This window comes from Gopherus flavomarginatus, chromosome 22, assembly GCF_025201925.1.
Source record: "Gopherus flavomarginatus isolate rGopFla2 chromosome 22, rGopFla2.mat.asm, whole genome shotgun sequence".
Taxonomy (NCBI): domain Eukaryota; kingdom Metazoa; phylum Chordata; order Testudines; family Testudinidae; genus Gopherus; species Gopherus flavomarginatus.
In genome coordinates, this window is record NC_066638.1 from 12,116,593 (window position 1) to 12,129,664 (window position 13,072).

Below are 13,072 nucleotides of genomic sequence, written 5' to 3' on the forward strand. Positions count from 1 at the left end.
ACTAGGGTTTTTGTTTGTTTGTTTTCTTTTCTTTTCTTCCCTGCTTGCTTTCTACCCTAGAAATATCAGGAATGGCAAATCTGGTCTCCTCTGGAGGACTCATTTGATGGCATACAGCTAGAATTGGTGAGTTCTCTCTGAGAAAATAGAGATGACGAATTTCTAACCCTTTTTCTAAGGCGTTTGAGTTAAACAAAATATTTTCACAAGAATCTAAAGAAAAGGCTCACATCACCTCTCCTGCATGACGTACAAGATCTCCAGTCATCCACAGAGTCTCCCAGGAGTAGATAAGACCTGAATTTTTAGTGTTAAAAAAAATCACCCACAAAAAAGTAGAACAAAATCTCTTTTGGAGGCCTTTGTACATCATCAGGAGAAGGGGGGGCGAGGAGGGGGCATGCATGGACTCTCAGAGCTGGTGCACAGCTGATCCAGAGTTAGGTCACAACAGGAACATTGACAATTAACATACAACACTCCTGCAGCAGAGACTCCCCATAGGGGTTATGTGCTGGATTGCAGGCTCCTTGGGGGCAGGGATTGTCTTTTTTTTCTGTTTATACAATGCTACTGATGTAGCCGATTGATTGACTGCACTCGCAGTTCAGTAATAAAAATGTTCATGAGACCAAATAAACAAGCTTAGCCAATTTACTGCCTAAAGACAAAACAGTATGATAAAAAAAGGAGACGTGCCCCTCGCCTTTCGGGAAGCAATTTGCAGCATGTTCACTTCAAAGAGCCACCCTCAACATTACTTTTCTTTATAATAGGGTTGCTTACAAGCTAAAAGCACTTCATACTTCACCTAAGATCCAACCCACCCGTTCCTACCAATTTCTTCTCTCATTTGTCACATTCCAAAGCAGCTGGGCGCAGAGGTACTTCCCAGTCTGGGCAAGGACACACCATTCACGCATCTTGTTTTTTGACACCTTCCCTGTTTTCTAATGCCAAAGCTGACTTCAGCTTTGCCGAGTGTTGTGGGATACCTAATGTAGGTGAACAGAATTGTGGGACGAGCACACGACATTCAGTCAGCACAACTTCCCAACATCTACCCATGTGCATCTCCTATTAACATGGTGTATATCAGAGATTCTCAAAGCCCGTCTGCCGCTTGTTCAGGGAAAGCCCCTGGAGGGCCAGGCCGGTTTGTTTACCTGCCATGTCCGCAGGTTGGCCGATTATGGCTCCCACTGACCACGGTTCGCCACTGCAGGCCAATGGGGGCTGCGGGAAGCGGCATGGGCCAAGGGATGTATGGTGTATACTACACTTAAACTATATGTATTGGCTAACAGCTTAGCATAGGGCGTCCTCATCCAGACCCAGTGCTCTTAGGCATTTCAGTGGGGCAGCCACACTTACTGACCCACCGACAACCTTCAGAAGTCTCAGAGCCGAGGCACGCCTGCTGGGAGTTGGGCCTTCAACCCCTCAGGAGATGCCTGCCAGAGCCCCAGCAGGTGTGTTCTGTGCCCTGAGCCTCCCCACTCCCTGCTGGGCAGAAGCCCCTACTCCACCACCCTGCTGCAAGGCAGAGGTCCCCAGTGGAGAACGGGGAGTGGTCCCGAGAGCCGCACTTTAACTGTAAAAGAGCCGCATGTGGCTCGCAAGCCACGGTTGGTCTACCCCTGCATTACGGTAACACCAGTAATAAACCATCATCATAGAAAAGGGAGGGACACCTAGAGTGCGTCTACATAGCAAGTGTGAAAAATCGAGGTGGGGTGGGGGGTAATAGGAGCCGTCACACCTAGAGTGCGTCTACACAGCAAAAAAACCAAACCCACCTCCGAACATGGCAGTGAATCAGAGTTAAACGCTGCAGTGTAGCACCTGGGCTCCAAGACCCTCTCCCGTCACTGGGTTTCTGAGGCCAGGGTTAGTCTGAGCCCAGACGCCCACCCTACTATTTTCAGCCTGGCTGTAGGTGCCTGAGTCAGCTGAGCCGGGCTCTGAGCCCCTCATAGGTTTGCCTTGGTTTTCGCTGTTTAGGGCTGCCCCTAAGCAGTACCAGAGACACAGCGCAAGGCTAGGCCTGGGATCTGGTCTGTGAAGCCAGCGGCCTCTGCCTGAGTTCAGGGGTCCAATACAACTGGGCCCTAGTTATTTTCAAGTCACCTTTAAACCAGACCAGAGACTATGAGACATGGTGCCAAGATACTGGCTGGCCCATATCTTTGGAAGCAGAGGGGGCTCTGAAACTCCACCTCTTAGCAGGAGTGCAGCGATGTGTCCCCCACCCTCAGCAAACATTACCTGGCCCATCAGCTGAGGCCTTGCAACTCAGTGCACCCATTTGCTTACAAAGACCTCCCCCGGCATCTCCCCCCCGGGGCCTGCTCCGCAAAGACAAAGGGAAGCCTGGAGCTGCCTGGAAGTATAAATGTGTGCAGGTAAGCACCAGAACCCTGCAATCAATGGGAGGGGGAGCGTGTGTGTTGTTGTTGGAGGGGGGCAGGGTTGTCAGGGGAAGAGTAGTGTATCTTTAAAACAACATCACAAGCACCCCCCACCTCCTTCCATGCAGGATTGGGCTGAATGACTCAGTCTGGAGGGAGGGGGGCAAGGAAGGAAGCCCCTGCTCCCCAAGATCCACTTCCCAGCCACAGAGCGTGAACTTGAGACAAGAAGTCCCTTAACACGTGGCCACTCCCAGCAGCCGTGCCTTGGACTTTACACTCCCCTTCCAGCCTCCCTCCCTGAGCCCACTCCCGCCCCTGGCCCCCAGGGCACAGCTTGCACCTCCTTATTACCCCCCGAAGGAGCCAGCCTTGCAAGACAGGAGGAGGGGGGGGAGAATGTCCTTTCCCACCCCCCCACCCTACAGGCGACTGGCCCCCAATACTGACACCCCTCCCCCCAGCAGCCCAGGTGGAAAGTACCTGACACGGTGAGTCTCTGCGGTCTGCCTGGCAGGGCTCGCTCCCGGCTGGGGAGCCGGGCTTTGCCCGCCATGGCTGCGCGCAGGTGACCGGGCTGCCCCTTGTCCAGCCTCCGCATGCAACTAACTAGCCAGCAACTTCCTAGCGCCGTGGGCGTGGCCAGAGGGGCGGGGCTAGTGCAGGGGGCGGAGTTAACGGGGACTGGCTGCCCACCCCATGCAAAACGCTAACAAACGCGTGGATCTTCAGAGTGAATCCTGCTGCTGCGCTGTGTCGTCTCCCCTTAAAGGGTGTCCCTGTGGGAGATGCAATGCAAACCACTATCTCTGCTGCTTAAGATTTGCAGAAGTTGAGGGAGGGGGGGAAGCTCATGAAGTCCATACAAAGATCCCAGGGGACTCATGCGGCCCCGCTCCTGGCCCTGGATCCATGTGGGTGGATCCTTGGGACTGGGCATGGATGTGATGGCAGGATCAGAGTCTAGGGAAGCTGGCTATCACCCTGACTTGGGGCAATTTGTTGAGTCGTCCCTAGAGCTGGGTGGGAAGCGAAGACCTTTCATGATATAGAAAAATGTAAAGAGTAAAAATCTCAGGAAATCTTCAACAACGGAAAATCTGAAGAAATAAGTTAGTTTGGGTCAATCAAAAAGTTTTGTTTTGATCCTTTAGAAATGTTTCAATTTGACCATTTTAAAAAATATTTACTATAATTCACTTTGATTTTGAACTGAAAAGTTGCTTCAAGCTGGACAACTGGGATTTTTTTCATTTAGAAACAAACCCTTTTGGTAATTTCAAAATTTTTTTTTATTGCCTCCCAAAATGTCAAGAAAAAAGCCCTTTGTCAAACCCCACTCGTTTTAGCAAACTATTGGGTTTGATGCAATCACTGGATTAGGAGCATCTCGGCCTGAAGAGCCTTAGTTTCAAATACATTTTTCTGTTTTTCATTGAGCTTATGACCAGGGTCCTAGTGGGAAGCCAGCTGTGGTCACTCAGTGTGAACTGCAAAGAATGGGGCAGACAATCCCCCAAAAGCCAGTGGATATTCCAATATTTAGATTAACCAAGACAGCATAAACCAGCTTCTTTATTACCTTACTGGTTACTCAGAAATCCAAACAACACAGTTCCCTTAAAGTGACCCAGCCTCCGGCCTCCTCCATCCAGGTACCTAAGTCAAATATGATGATTTCTGAAAATCTTATTTCATCATATAAAAGAAAAGGTTCTGTCAATCTCAACGGATCAGACACATTACTTCCCAGGTTATTCAATATTCCAGATCTTAATTAAACAAACACTACAGCCAATTCTTAGTAACAACACTAAAATTTATTTTACAAAAAACAGACAGTATGGTTAAAAAAATTAATATGCATGCAGACATGAGTTTAATTAATTGAAGATCAGATTCATTGCAGAGACGGGGAGCTTTGTGGTTGCAAAGAGTTCTTTCAGAACTAGTTCACAGTTCATAGTCCAATGTCCAAATACCATATTCAGGATGTACCAGCATAACTGAGACCTCAGTCTTGAGACTCAAACTTCCCCTGACAAAGCCTAAGCAGATCTGAGATGACAGAATCAGGACCCAAGGATCTTTTATCCAATTCATGTCTTTTGACAAGTTGGAATTCAAAAGGTAATTAGCCTGACTTTGAAGGTACTTAGCTATAGAATTAACATAAGGCAATTTGCTTGTTCCTCCACCATTCACAGGTTATTTGCTATACATTTCAAAGAGAGATGAATACCGAGATATCCCACATTTACAGATGTTCTTTTGACCTCTGAATTATCAGAATACAGCATAGACAGGGACAGTTGATTACATTGTCGACCCTACTCATACACATGGAAATACACAAAAACACAAACATTCTCTCCCCACATGTCTTTTGAGGGTTATTTATTTTGCAGGATGTTTAACCCTTTCTAGCCATGCCTTACGGAGGTATTCGTCAATTTCATGTACATTGCTGGAGAATTATTAGTAGCATCTAAGAATGATAGCGTGATGATGGCTGCCCTGTTGGCCAACTCACTGGGGACCTCCAAAGCTAAAAGCGTGAGCCACTACAGCATGAACTAAAGAGCCAAAGCTGTGTAGCTAGAGACTGAAAAAACCCCAACTCATATCCTCTATGGATCAGCCCAGAGGGAGTCTCATATCACACACTCACCAGAGAGTTACAATAGCACCTACACAGAGCATCATGTGTTCATGGGAGGGTAATGAGCAGTACTTAAGTATTCCTCACAGTGCAGAGAGGCAGGATCATTGTTCCCATTTCACAGATGGTGCAACTGAGGCATAGAGAAAGAAGGTGATCTGCCCAAGTTCACACAGCAAGTCAGTGCCAAAGCCATGATGGGAACTCAGCCATCATTTTTGCCTCTTGATCATAAATCTGTGCCTCTTCCTAACATCTGTATGCTATAGCACCATATCAGGGTATTTACTTATATATTCTGCATGCAATTTAGCACTCTCTTGGGAACTGGATGTAATAATGTTGGATTATATAGGAAGGCATGACATAAAACTGCTTCCTGTTGTTTCTATGCATGCTCCGAGAATGGTTGATCGGTATAAATCCACACATTGGTCCTAGCCCAGGAGAAGGGCTTACAGCTCAAATGTCCAATTTTAAATGAGCCTGGCTGCTCCGACTGCTTACTGAAGTAATCATAATCCTGTGTTGATGACATAAACATCTCTACGACAACGAGCAGTGATGTCACCATCAGAGGATTATGATGTAAGAAGCAGCAGAAGGAGCTGCAGATAGACTCTTAAAGAACAAAGAGGCACCTTGACACACACACATCCCTGCTGGGAAAATACAGGGAAGGGAAGGTGCAGAAAACAGACATACTGCTTAGCACTTTCGAAAGCAGTTTACTAGCGAGCTGGTCTAACTAATGAAACCTGCTCTAGCAATTGAACAGAGAAGTGGTGTTACCTAATGGTTAGAGCAAGGAGCCAGGACTCCTGTGTTCTGCCCCCTCCTCTTCCTCTGTCTTGCTGTTTGACATTGGGCAAGTCACTTCTCTCTGGGCCTCAGCTTCTTCCATGGGGATAATATACCCACGTCCAGTGATCTATGGGTAGATTAGAACTAATCTAGATTCTTTGCAAGGGATTAGTGATCAGCTACCTACCTCTCAGGGTAGTGTGAGTTTAATTCATGTTTGTGAAGTACTTTGGGTCCTCTGCATGGAAGGCACTTAAAATTAATGATTTCCCCTCATTAGGCATCAGCTTCTCTTTAAAATCAGCCTCTGGCACGGCAGACTAACTGTGGCCTTAATTTAATTCCTAGCCCATGTATCAAATACCAGATGAGGCCTAGTCAAAATAAACAGAGATTCGTTGGTGTTTTGGTGGAAAAGAAACTGCTCTATTTTAACACTCGTTCCCAACAGGAACTTCTGGAGCTACAAAGAACCAACGGTGGGTGGATCCTGGCAAAATGTCAGGATTATCCCAAAATAATTTACTCTAATGATGCTGTGTTTAGCTGAGTAACTGTTAGGGTTATAAAAACAACAAGGCATCTGGCGGCACCTTAAAACCCCACTTCTTCAGATGTCAAGGACTGACAGCCCCTAGGGGCTGATCTTGGAAATGCTCCATCCAGGACCCCTTATGGGAAAGAAGCAGCATCTCTCTGACCCATGACCAGCCAGGAGCAGGATTCTAGGGGGACGCAGGGGTATCCTGGGAAGTATTTAGTGCTTTATCTCATAGGGGGAAGGTTGGATTCCCACCTAGGCCTCCCACCAGTGATCGCTATCAGGAGGGCACCGGCAGCTGTTCCACTGCACTGCTCCAGCGAGCGAAACCAACGGAGAACAGAGAGCCCTAGAGACTCAGCAACCATCCCCGGGCAAGGCTGTGACCTGAAGGGGCAGGGCTGAGTTCCCCAATGCTCTTACTCAGCAGCTCAGCCAGACAGAGGTTACCCTTGGACTTTAGCACCAGCAATTTTGTTTCCTTCTCTGAGTTTCGTAAGCCATTAAGTCCCAGTCTGGTTCAAACTCCATCTCAGCCTCTAATCCTTGTCCCTTCCTCTTGGCCTCTGCCCTGTCCCCTCCCCAGTCTTCACCCCACCCCCCATCAGTCTCTGCTGTTGTCTTCCTTATCTCACCATTAAAGCCCTACAGAGCTATCCCCCGGTGCCCTCCCACCACGCAGGGCTTATTTTCTACTAGTCATCACTGGTACCAAGAACAATTTTAATCTAACGCCAGCTTCCCCCCACACCCATATCCTGCCAATGCCAGCTAGCGTTCCAGCAGCGGGAGCTTCCTCTCTGCACTACCCTGGTGTGGCGAACTTCCTCCCAGTGAGTGACTGACCTAAGCAATGTGAGCTTTACCAAAGCAGTGCCCTATGGTGGGGAACTTCCTCCCAGCAGTGCCCTGAGGGGGGGAAGCTTCCTCCCAGCATGACCATGCTCATGCCATCCCTGCCTCACTTTCCCCTCCCATGTTTCAACTCCAGGGCATAGTGTTGCTCAGACAACAGCCTTTGAACCCAGGCTGTTGTATAAACCCACCCTCTTTTTTTCCCTCTCCTCTTTGTTGAATTTCCCCACAACGAGGGCGCTTGGTGGCCTGGGCTGAGTTGGCACCTGCATGAAGGAGTGTAACCGTGTCCTATAATTTCCTACTTGATGTCGAAAGGCGATTAAGAAGGGCTCTTTGTGAGTGCTTGAGAACACTCTGCTGATGGAGGGAGAGACCTCGGCGCAGCTCCTCTCTTTCTTCCCCAGGTGCTCCATTAATTGCACTTGCAACTCCTTTGTTTCCATTTAATTCTCTGTTTCTTTTTTTTTTTTTTTTTGAAATTAAATGAAATCTTGGAGAAGGAGCCCAAAGCCTTGAAAAGACAAGTCCTAGTTGGTGCACGGAGAAAGCGGGCCAAACACAGCCCTGGTGTAAGTGGGAGCAATCGTTTAGGTTGCCACGAACTCCCCATGTGATGCTGCAGGGCTGAGCCATGTCCCAACATTCCTGCTGAGAGATTCAGTGGCAGACTATAGAATGGGGAGAACTGACATCAGAGCTACCCTCCAGCCATCTCTCTGGTCTCTGGGCACGCCCCCCACCACACCCCAGCCAGCACCCCTGAGAGCTGGGATTTCCACCCACTACACCCCAGTCGGCCCCCCTGAGAGCTGGGATTTCCACCCACCACACCCCAGTAGGCCCCCCTGAGAGCTGAGGGGCTCCACTCACCCCACACCCCAGCTGGCCCCACAGAGAGCTGGGGGCTCTAAGCCCCAGCCAGCCCTCACCATGATCCAGCCAGCCCCCGTGAGAGTTGGGATCTCCATTCACCACACCCCAGCCGGCCCCACGGAGAGCTGGCGAGGGAATGAAATTGAGACGCTCGCTATTAACACACACAGCCCCACACCCCCGGAGACAGAGCCCCTCTCATGTTGTGCATGCTCCCAGTCAGACACAGGCACATGCAAACCCTTCAACATGGTCAGAGAAACACACAAACCCTACAGCTCCACACAGCCAGCACCAGACATTCCCTCCCCCCCAGACATACACACACATGCAATGCCACACACTCCAACCCAGCTACAAAGATGGACACCCTCCCCTCTGCACACCAATGGGCCGGCTTTAGACTTAGGGCCTAATCCAAAGCCCCTGAATTTTCACTGACTCCAGTGGGATTTGGCTCAGCCCCCAAAGGGAGCATGCCTGCCATTAGTGGAGCGTCGGCCTGGGTGTAAGAGGATGCAGAGAGCATTAAAAATGTATTTGCTGACTGCAGGGTTTGATTGCAATGCCCAGGGGAGAAGAGGAGGAGAAGCAGGACAGCTGAAAGGGCTGGGCTATTTACACCAGTATCTGGGCTTTATACCATGCTATGGCTGGGCCTCAAAACCCAAGGTGCCAAACTGAAGCAGCACGAGCCATCGTGATGCTCTATTGTGGGAATCAGTGCAGCGAGTCCAGAGTCATCTAGTCCTTCCTTAATAAACACATGGTTGCAGAGCAGAGGAGGCTGATCCGGGTGGAAATCCAGAGTAAACTCAATGCAGACACTCTGGATTTCCACCAGGCTGAGAGCAGAACCCAGCTCAACCCCCATTGCAGCAGAAACTTTGGGTGCAGGATTGATTTCAGGACACACAGATTCCTATCTTCCTTTGCAAATGCTTCCTCCTTCCCTCACGTCTCCCTCCCCACTCCCAGGACAAAGGAAGAAATGAGGAAAAGAAGCAGATAAATAAAATGGGGGTGGAGGGGTGAGGTACCGATAAATCAATTTAAAATAAAAGGAAGGAAAGACAAAGCAGTAGAGGGGGAAGGGGATGAAGGAAATGGAGGCGCGCCCCACACAATGGAAACCAAGCCAGACAGATCCAAGTTCATTAGATTCTCTAATAATATTGAAATGACATGAAAAACAGAAAGGCCGCTCAGCGGGGGGGGGCTGAGGGAAAGCTGCGTAGCGGGAGAAACTGTGTCATTAAAGGAGCCATCAATGGGGAATTGCATTGTGGATTAAATTGCAGGGTAAAAGTGTGTGTTAGGTGGCAGGGGGGGAAAAGAATCTTAAATTCAAGTGATTATTGCAGCTGAGAATGAATTAAAATCCCTGTGCAAGCAATTTAGGTCACAAACAACGTGCTCAGAAAGTACCATAGAAGGAGCAAATGCGTGTTGGGCTCAGAGGAGCGTATATATTCCAGGGCTGGGCGCTGCCCGGCCATTTAGGGCCTTTATCAAGCTGCCGTCTCAAGCCTCTGACTCTCTTCCATTCCCTCTTCCGTCTTTCCTTTTCACTATCCTCTTTTCTTTCTTCCTTTCCATTCCCCTTCTGCCTTCTCCTGAGACCTGGCCACTCCCACTGTCTCTGGAGGGGCGAGGGTGAGGAGAAGAAGTAAATGCAGATTGAGGTGGGATGTATTTCAATCTGGTTCTGCGCTTTCCCCAGAGGCAGGATTTTGTAATCTGGGGCTTTCCTTCAGCTGTTCTTGAGAGCGCAGTGCCCAAGCTGGGATCAGGTTGCAGATACCCCTAAACAGGAGGGGAGTTTGATTCAGCTCCTGCTTTCGCTAAAGTTAAGAACAGGCCAAGAACTTCCCTGGAAAACCTGAACCAAACCCTGCTCAGGATCCATCAAGGCCCAGAAAATACCAAACGTTTCTGCTGGCTCCTTTGCTTCCCGCTGAGGCCAGAAGCAGAAGCGATCAGGAGAGGGGCGTGAGCCTGTATTCCTGGCCCAGCTAGCTGCAGCGGTCACGTCTCCAGCTGCAGGAGTGTTCTCAAAAATTCACACAGGCCTCCCAGTTCCAGGGCTTTCACCCCCCAGCAAACCGCTGAACCTTGTGATAAGTCTCTGGCCAGGGGGAGCCATGGAAGTGGCTGCAGAACAGGCTCCCTCCTCTGCTCAGAGCCGTGGAGTCCCAGATCAGGGTCGAGCCTCTGAGACTGCAGCTGCGCTAAGGGGCTGATGCCATTAAGGTCCGTGGAAAGACACTGGCTGATTTCAGTGGGCTCTGGCTCAGTGCCTAAGCAAGGACGCTGTTACGGGGACAGCGACAGCGCGGCAGGTCCTTGGTGTTGTTTGGTTTAGCTGGAGACAATGGAGGGAGCCATCTGGGCACATCCAGATCTCAGGGGACACAGCAGTGCATTCTAGGACACCCATCTTCTAGCATCCAGCATTGTCACAAGGAGTAGGGGCTCTTGGGTAATTTCCAAGCATAGGGGCCTGCCTGGTGGGATGGAGTTAGGAGGACCTGTGGTGTCTCTGATTTACACCTGCCCACTGGATCTAGACAAACAAACAAAAAATCTCAGAGATGCCCAACCCAAGACCCGCTAGAATCAATGGAAAGATATCGAGCCACTTCAGTGGCCTATAGATCAGGCCCTAGATGATCCAGTCAACCTCCCTGCCGGTGAAGTGTTGTTCCCTATTGGATAGGACAGAGATCTCGCTCCCCAACCCCCATGATCCAGAGCACAGCCTGAGCATCAGGAGACCCCATGGTCTAGTCCTACCTGTGCCCATGACGGCTAGTATGGCCTTGGGTGTGTCACTGCACGTCTCTGCAGCTGTTTCCCCTCCCACCCTTTGGCTGTAAGTTCTTCAGGGCAAGGACTGTCTCACGCTGTGTTCGTACAGCGCCTAGCACAATAGGGCACAGATCTGAGCTGTGGCCTGTAGGTGATGATAATAATATATGACATCATCATTTCCCGCAGGGGCAAGCTCATTAAAAACTTTGTCCCCTGCTAAACAGGAATATACCCCAAACTCCTATCCAGACAGGGAGAAGATAACGATCCCATGGAGTTTGAGTTGAGACCTGGGGAAACTCGTGCAGCGTGTGAGCCAACAGACCTTTCAGCTGCCTCTGCTTTTTCTCCCCCCTTCAGGGCCCAAATACTACAGCCTTGGTCTTGCTTGGTGTGAGATAAAAGATGCTGCCTGCAGCTGCCTGTCAGGAACAGGTTAAATTTACACACACATCAGGCGGGCGCGTAGTTGGAGGGGGGGACCCAACAACCTGACAATGGTGGTGGCCTCATTCTGGTTCGAAAGGCAACATTGACACCCCCGTATGTCACCCATCAGCTCACCTTCTCACTTGGGCTTCATTTGTCTGCATGCCAGCCTCCTCCTCCCTCTCTGCTGCTCTCCCTCTCTCTCCCCCCTCTCTCTCTCTGCCAGAAAGCAGCAGTTTGGAGAGCTCTGCAGTTCAAACATTAAGGTAATTATGATGCAGTGGGCGTTGGGGAGGGGGAGTGGGTGGGGAGGTTGGGGGTGGGAATGGCTATACACTGTCCTGCAATGCCCTATTGTTTCAACGACTAGATGGAAAATTTGAAAAGCGGGGTGGGAATGGATGGTGGGGGTCTAGTGGGATTTTCGGGGAAGGGGCTGATGCAGGATGCGCTCTGATCTGGCTTCAAGTGGCAAATGGGGAGGTGGTGGTTATGGAGCAATTCATGCAGGCAAGGGCAGCTGCATACCTATAGACGCACCGATAGCCGCATGTACAGACGGACCTGTCAGGAATTGTTTTGGTAGCCAGAGGAAAAACAGTTCTCTCCATATGTGCGTCTTATTGTGGCTGGATGTTGTACCTCCTCGGGTTCTGTAATTTATCGGCGCCTTCTCCATATCCCTGCTAGTCACAGCCTAGTTTGTATAGAAACAGGCTGGCCAGGCATTCTCTTTATGGCCCATTGTTCATTCTCCCCTGCCCTCGTCCGATGCCGACACAACCTCTTTGCAACCTTCTCCATTCTGTCCGCCTTCTCCTACCCCTCCATTGTTCTACTCTGCCTTGTCCCTAGACATCCCTTCCAGAGGCTTATCCAGTCGGTGCAGCCTCATCTACCCGCATGCTCTAACCCCAGTCTTCTATCGATAGAGGATCTTGCAAGTAGGAGAAGGAAGAAACGTATTGTAAGACCATCCCCCCACAATGTCTTGCTCTTCCTATTGTTCAGCTGAACAATATCCATCCATCTTTCCATATTCATACTACACCTCTAATTCTCTGGATGCATCCTAGACATCCCATTCTGCCTGTACACTGGTATTACTATAAATGCTATCATTCTATGTACCACTACCTGTACATCCAGCACGACTATATCCTATTCTTTCAGCGACACTGGGAGTGGCATGGAGGGGCTGGGGACTCAGGGGAAATACAACATTTCTCCGCATTTCTTCTTCAGCAATTTGAAGGAGAGACAAAGACCCAAGGTCCCCCTTAAGAAAATGCCCTTGCCTCGTAAGCTACCTCTAAGGCGAAGCCGGTTGTGAATTTGTGTCAGCGGGATTTTATCCTGCTTCAGACATGCATGAAAGGGGCTGAGGCAGGGAACGAGTCATGAAGAACCGGCTTTGCAGATGAGAATCGATTCCTCTTCTCTGCCATTTCATTAGATACATTTTGTTCAGGCAGTGGCAGGTCAACTTAAAGGAACAGATCTGTGAATGCAGAGAAAAAGCTGTGCAAAGAATGCACCAAAATCTATAACAGAAGGATACTCTGTGACTGAGGAATGAGTGTCTAGGTTAGGTATGATTATTAATAATAATAATCAAGTAGGACCTAGAGGCCACAGCTGAGATCGGGGCCCATTAGGCTAGGTGCTGTATGCCACACA

General features: G+C 49.6%; 1 protein-coding gene across 1 annotated transcript in view; it reads right to left on the bottom strand.

Moving 5' to 3' along the window:
- LOC127039207 (peptide methionine sulfoxide reductase MsrA-like) overlaps positions 1–2,997 on the bottom strand; it is a 47,220-nt gene extending 44,223 nt beyond the window's left edge. The window contains exon 1 of the mRNA XM_050932523.1: positions 2,895–2,997. Coding sequence (XP_050788480.1) covers positions 2,895–2,967 — 73 coding nt within the window. The 5' untranslated portion in view covers positions 2,968–2,997. The remainder of the gene's footprint in view (positions 1–2,894) is intronic.
- Between the last annotated feature and the right edge of the window lie 10,075 nt (positions 2,998–13,072).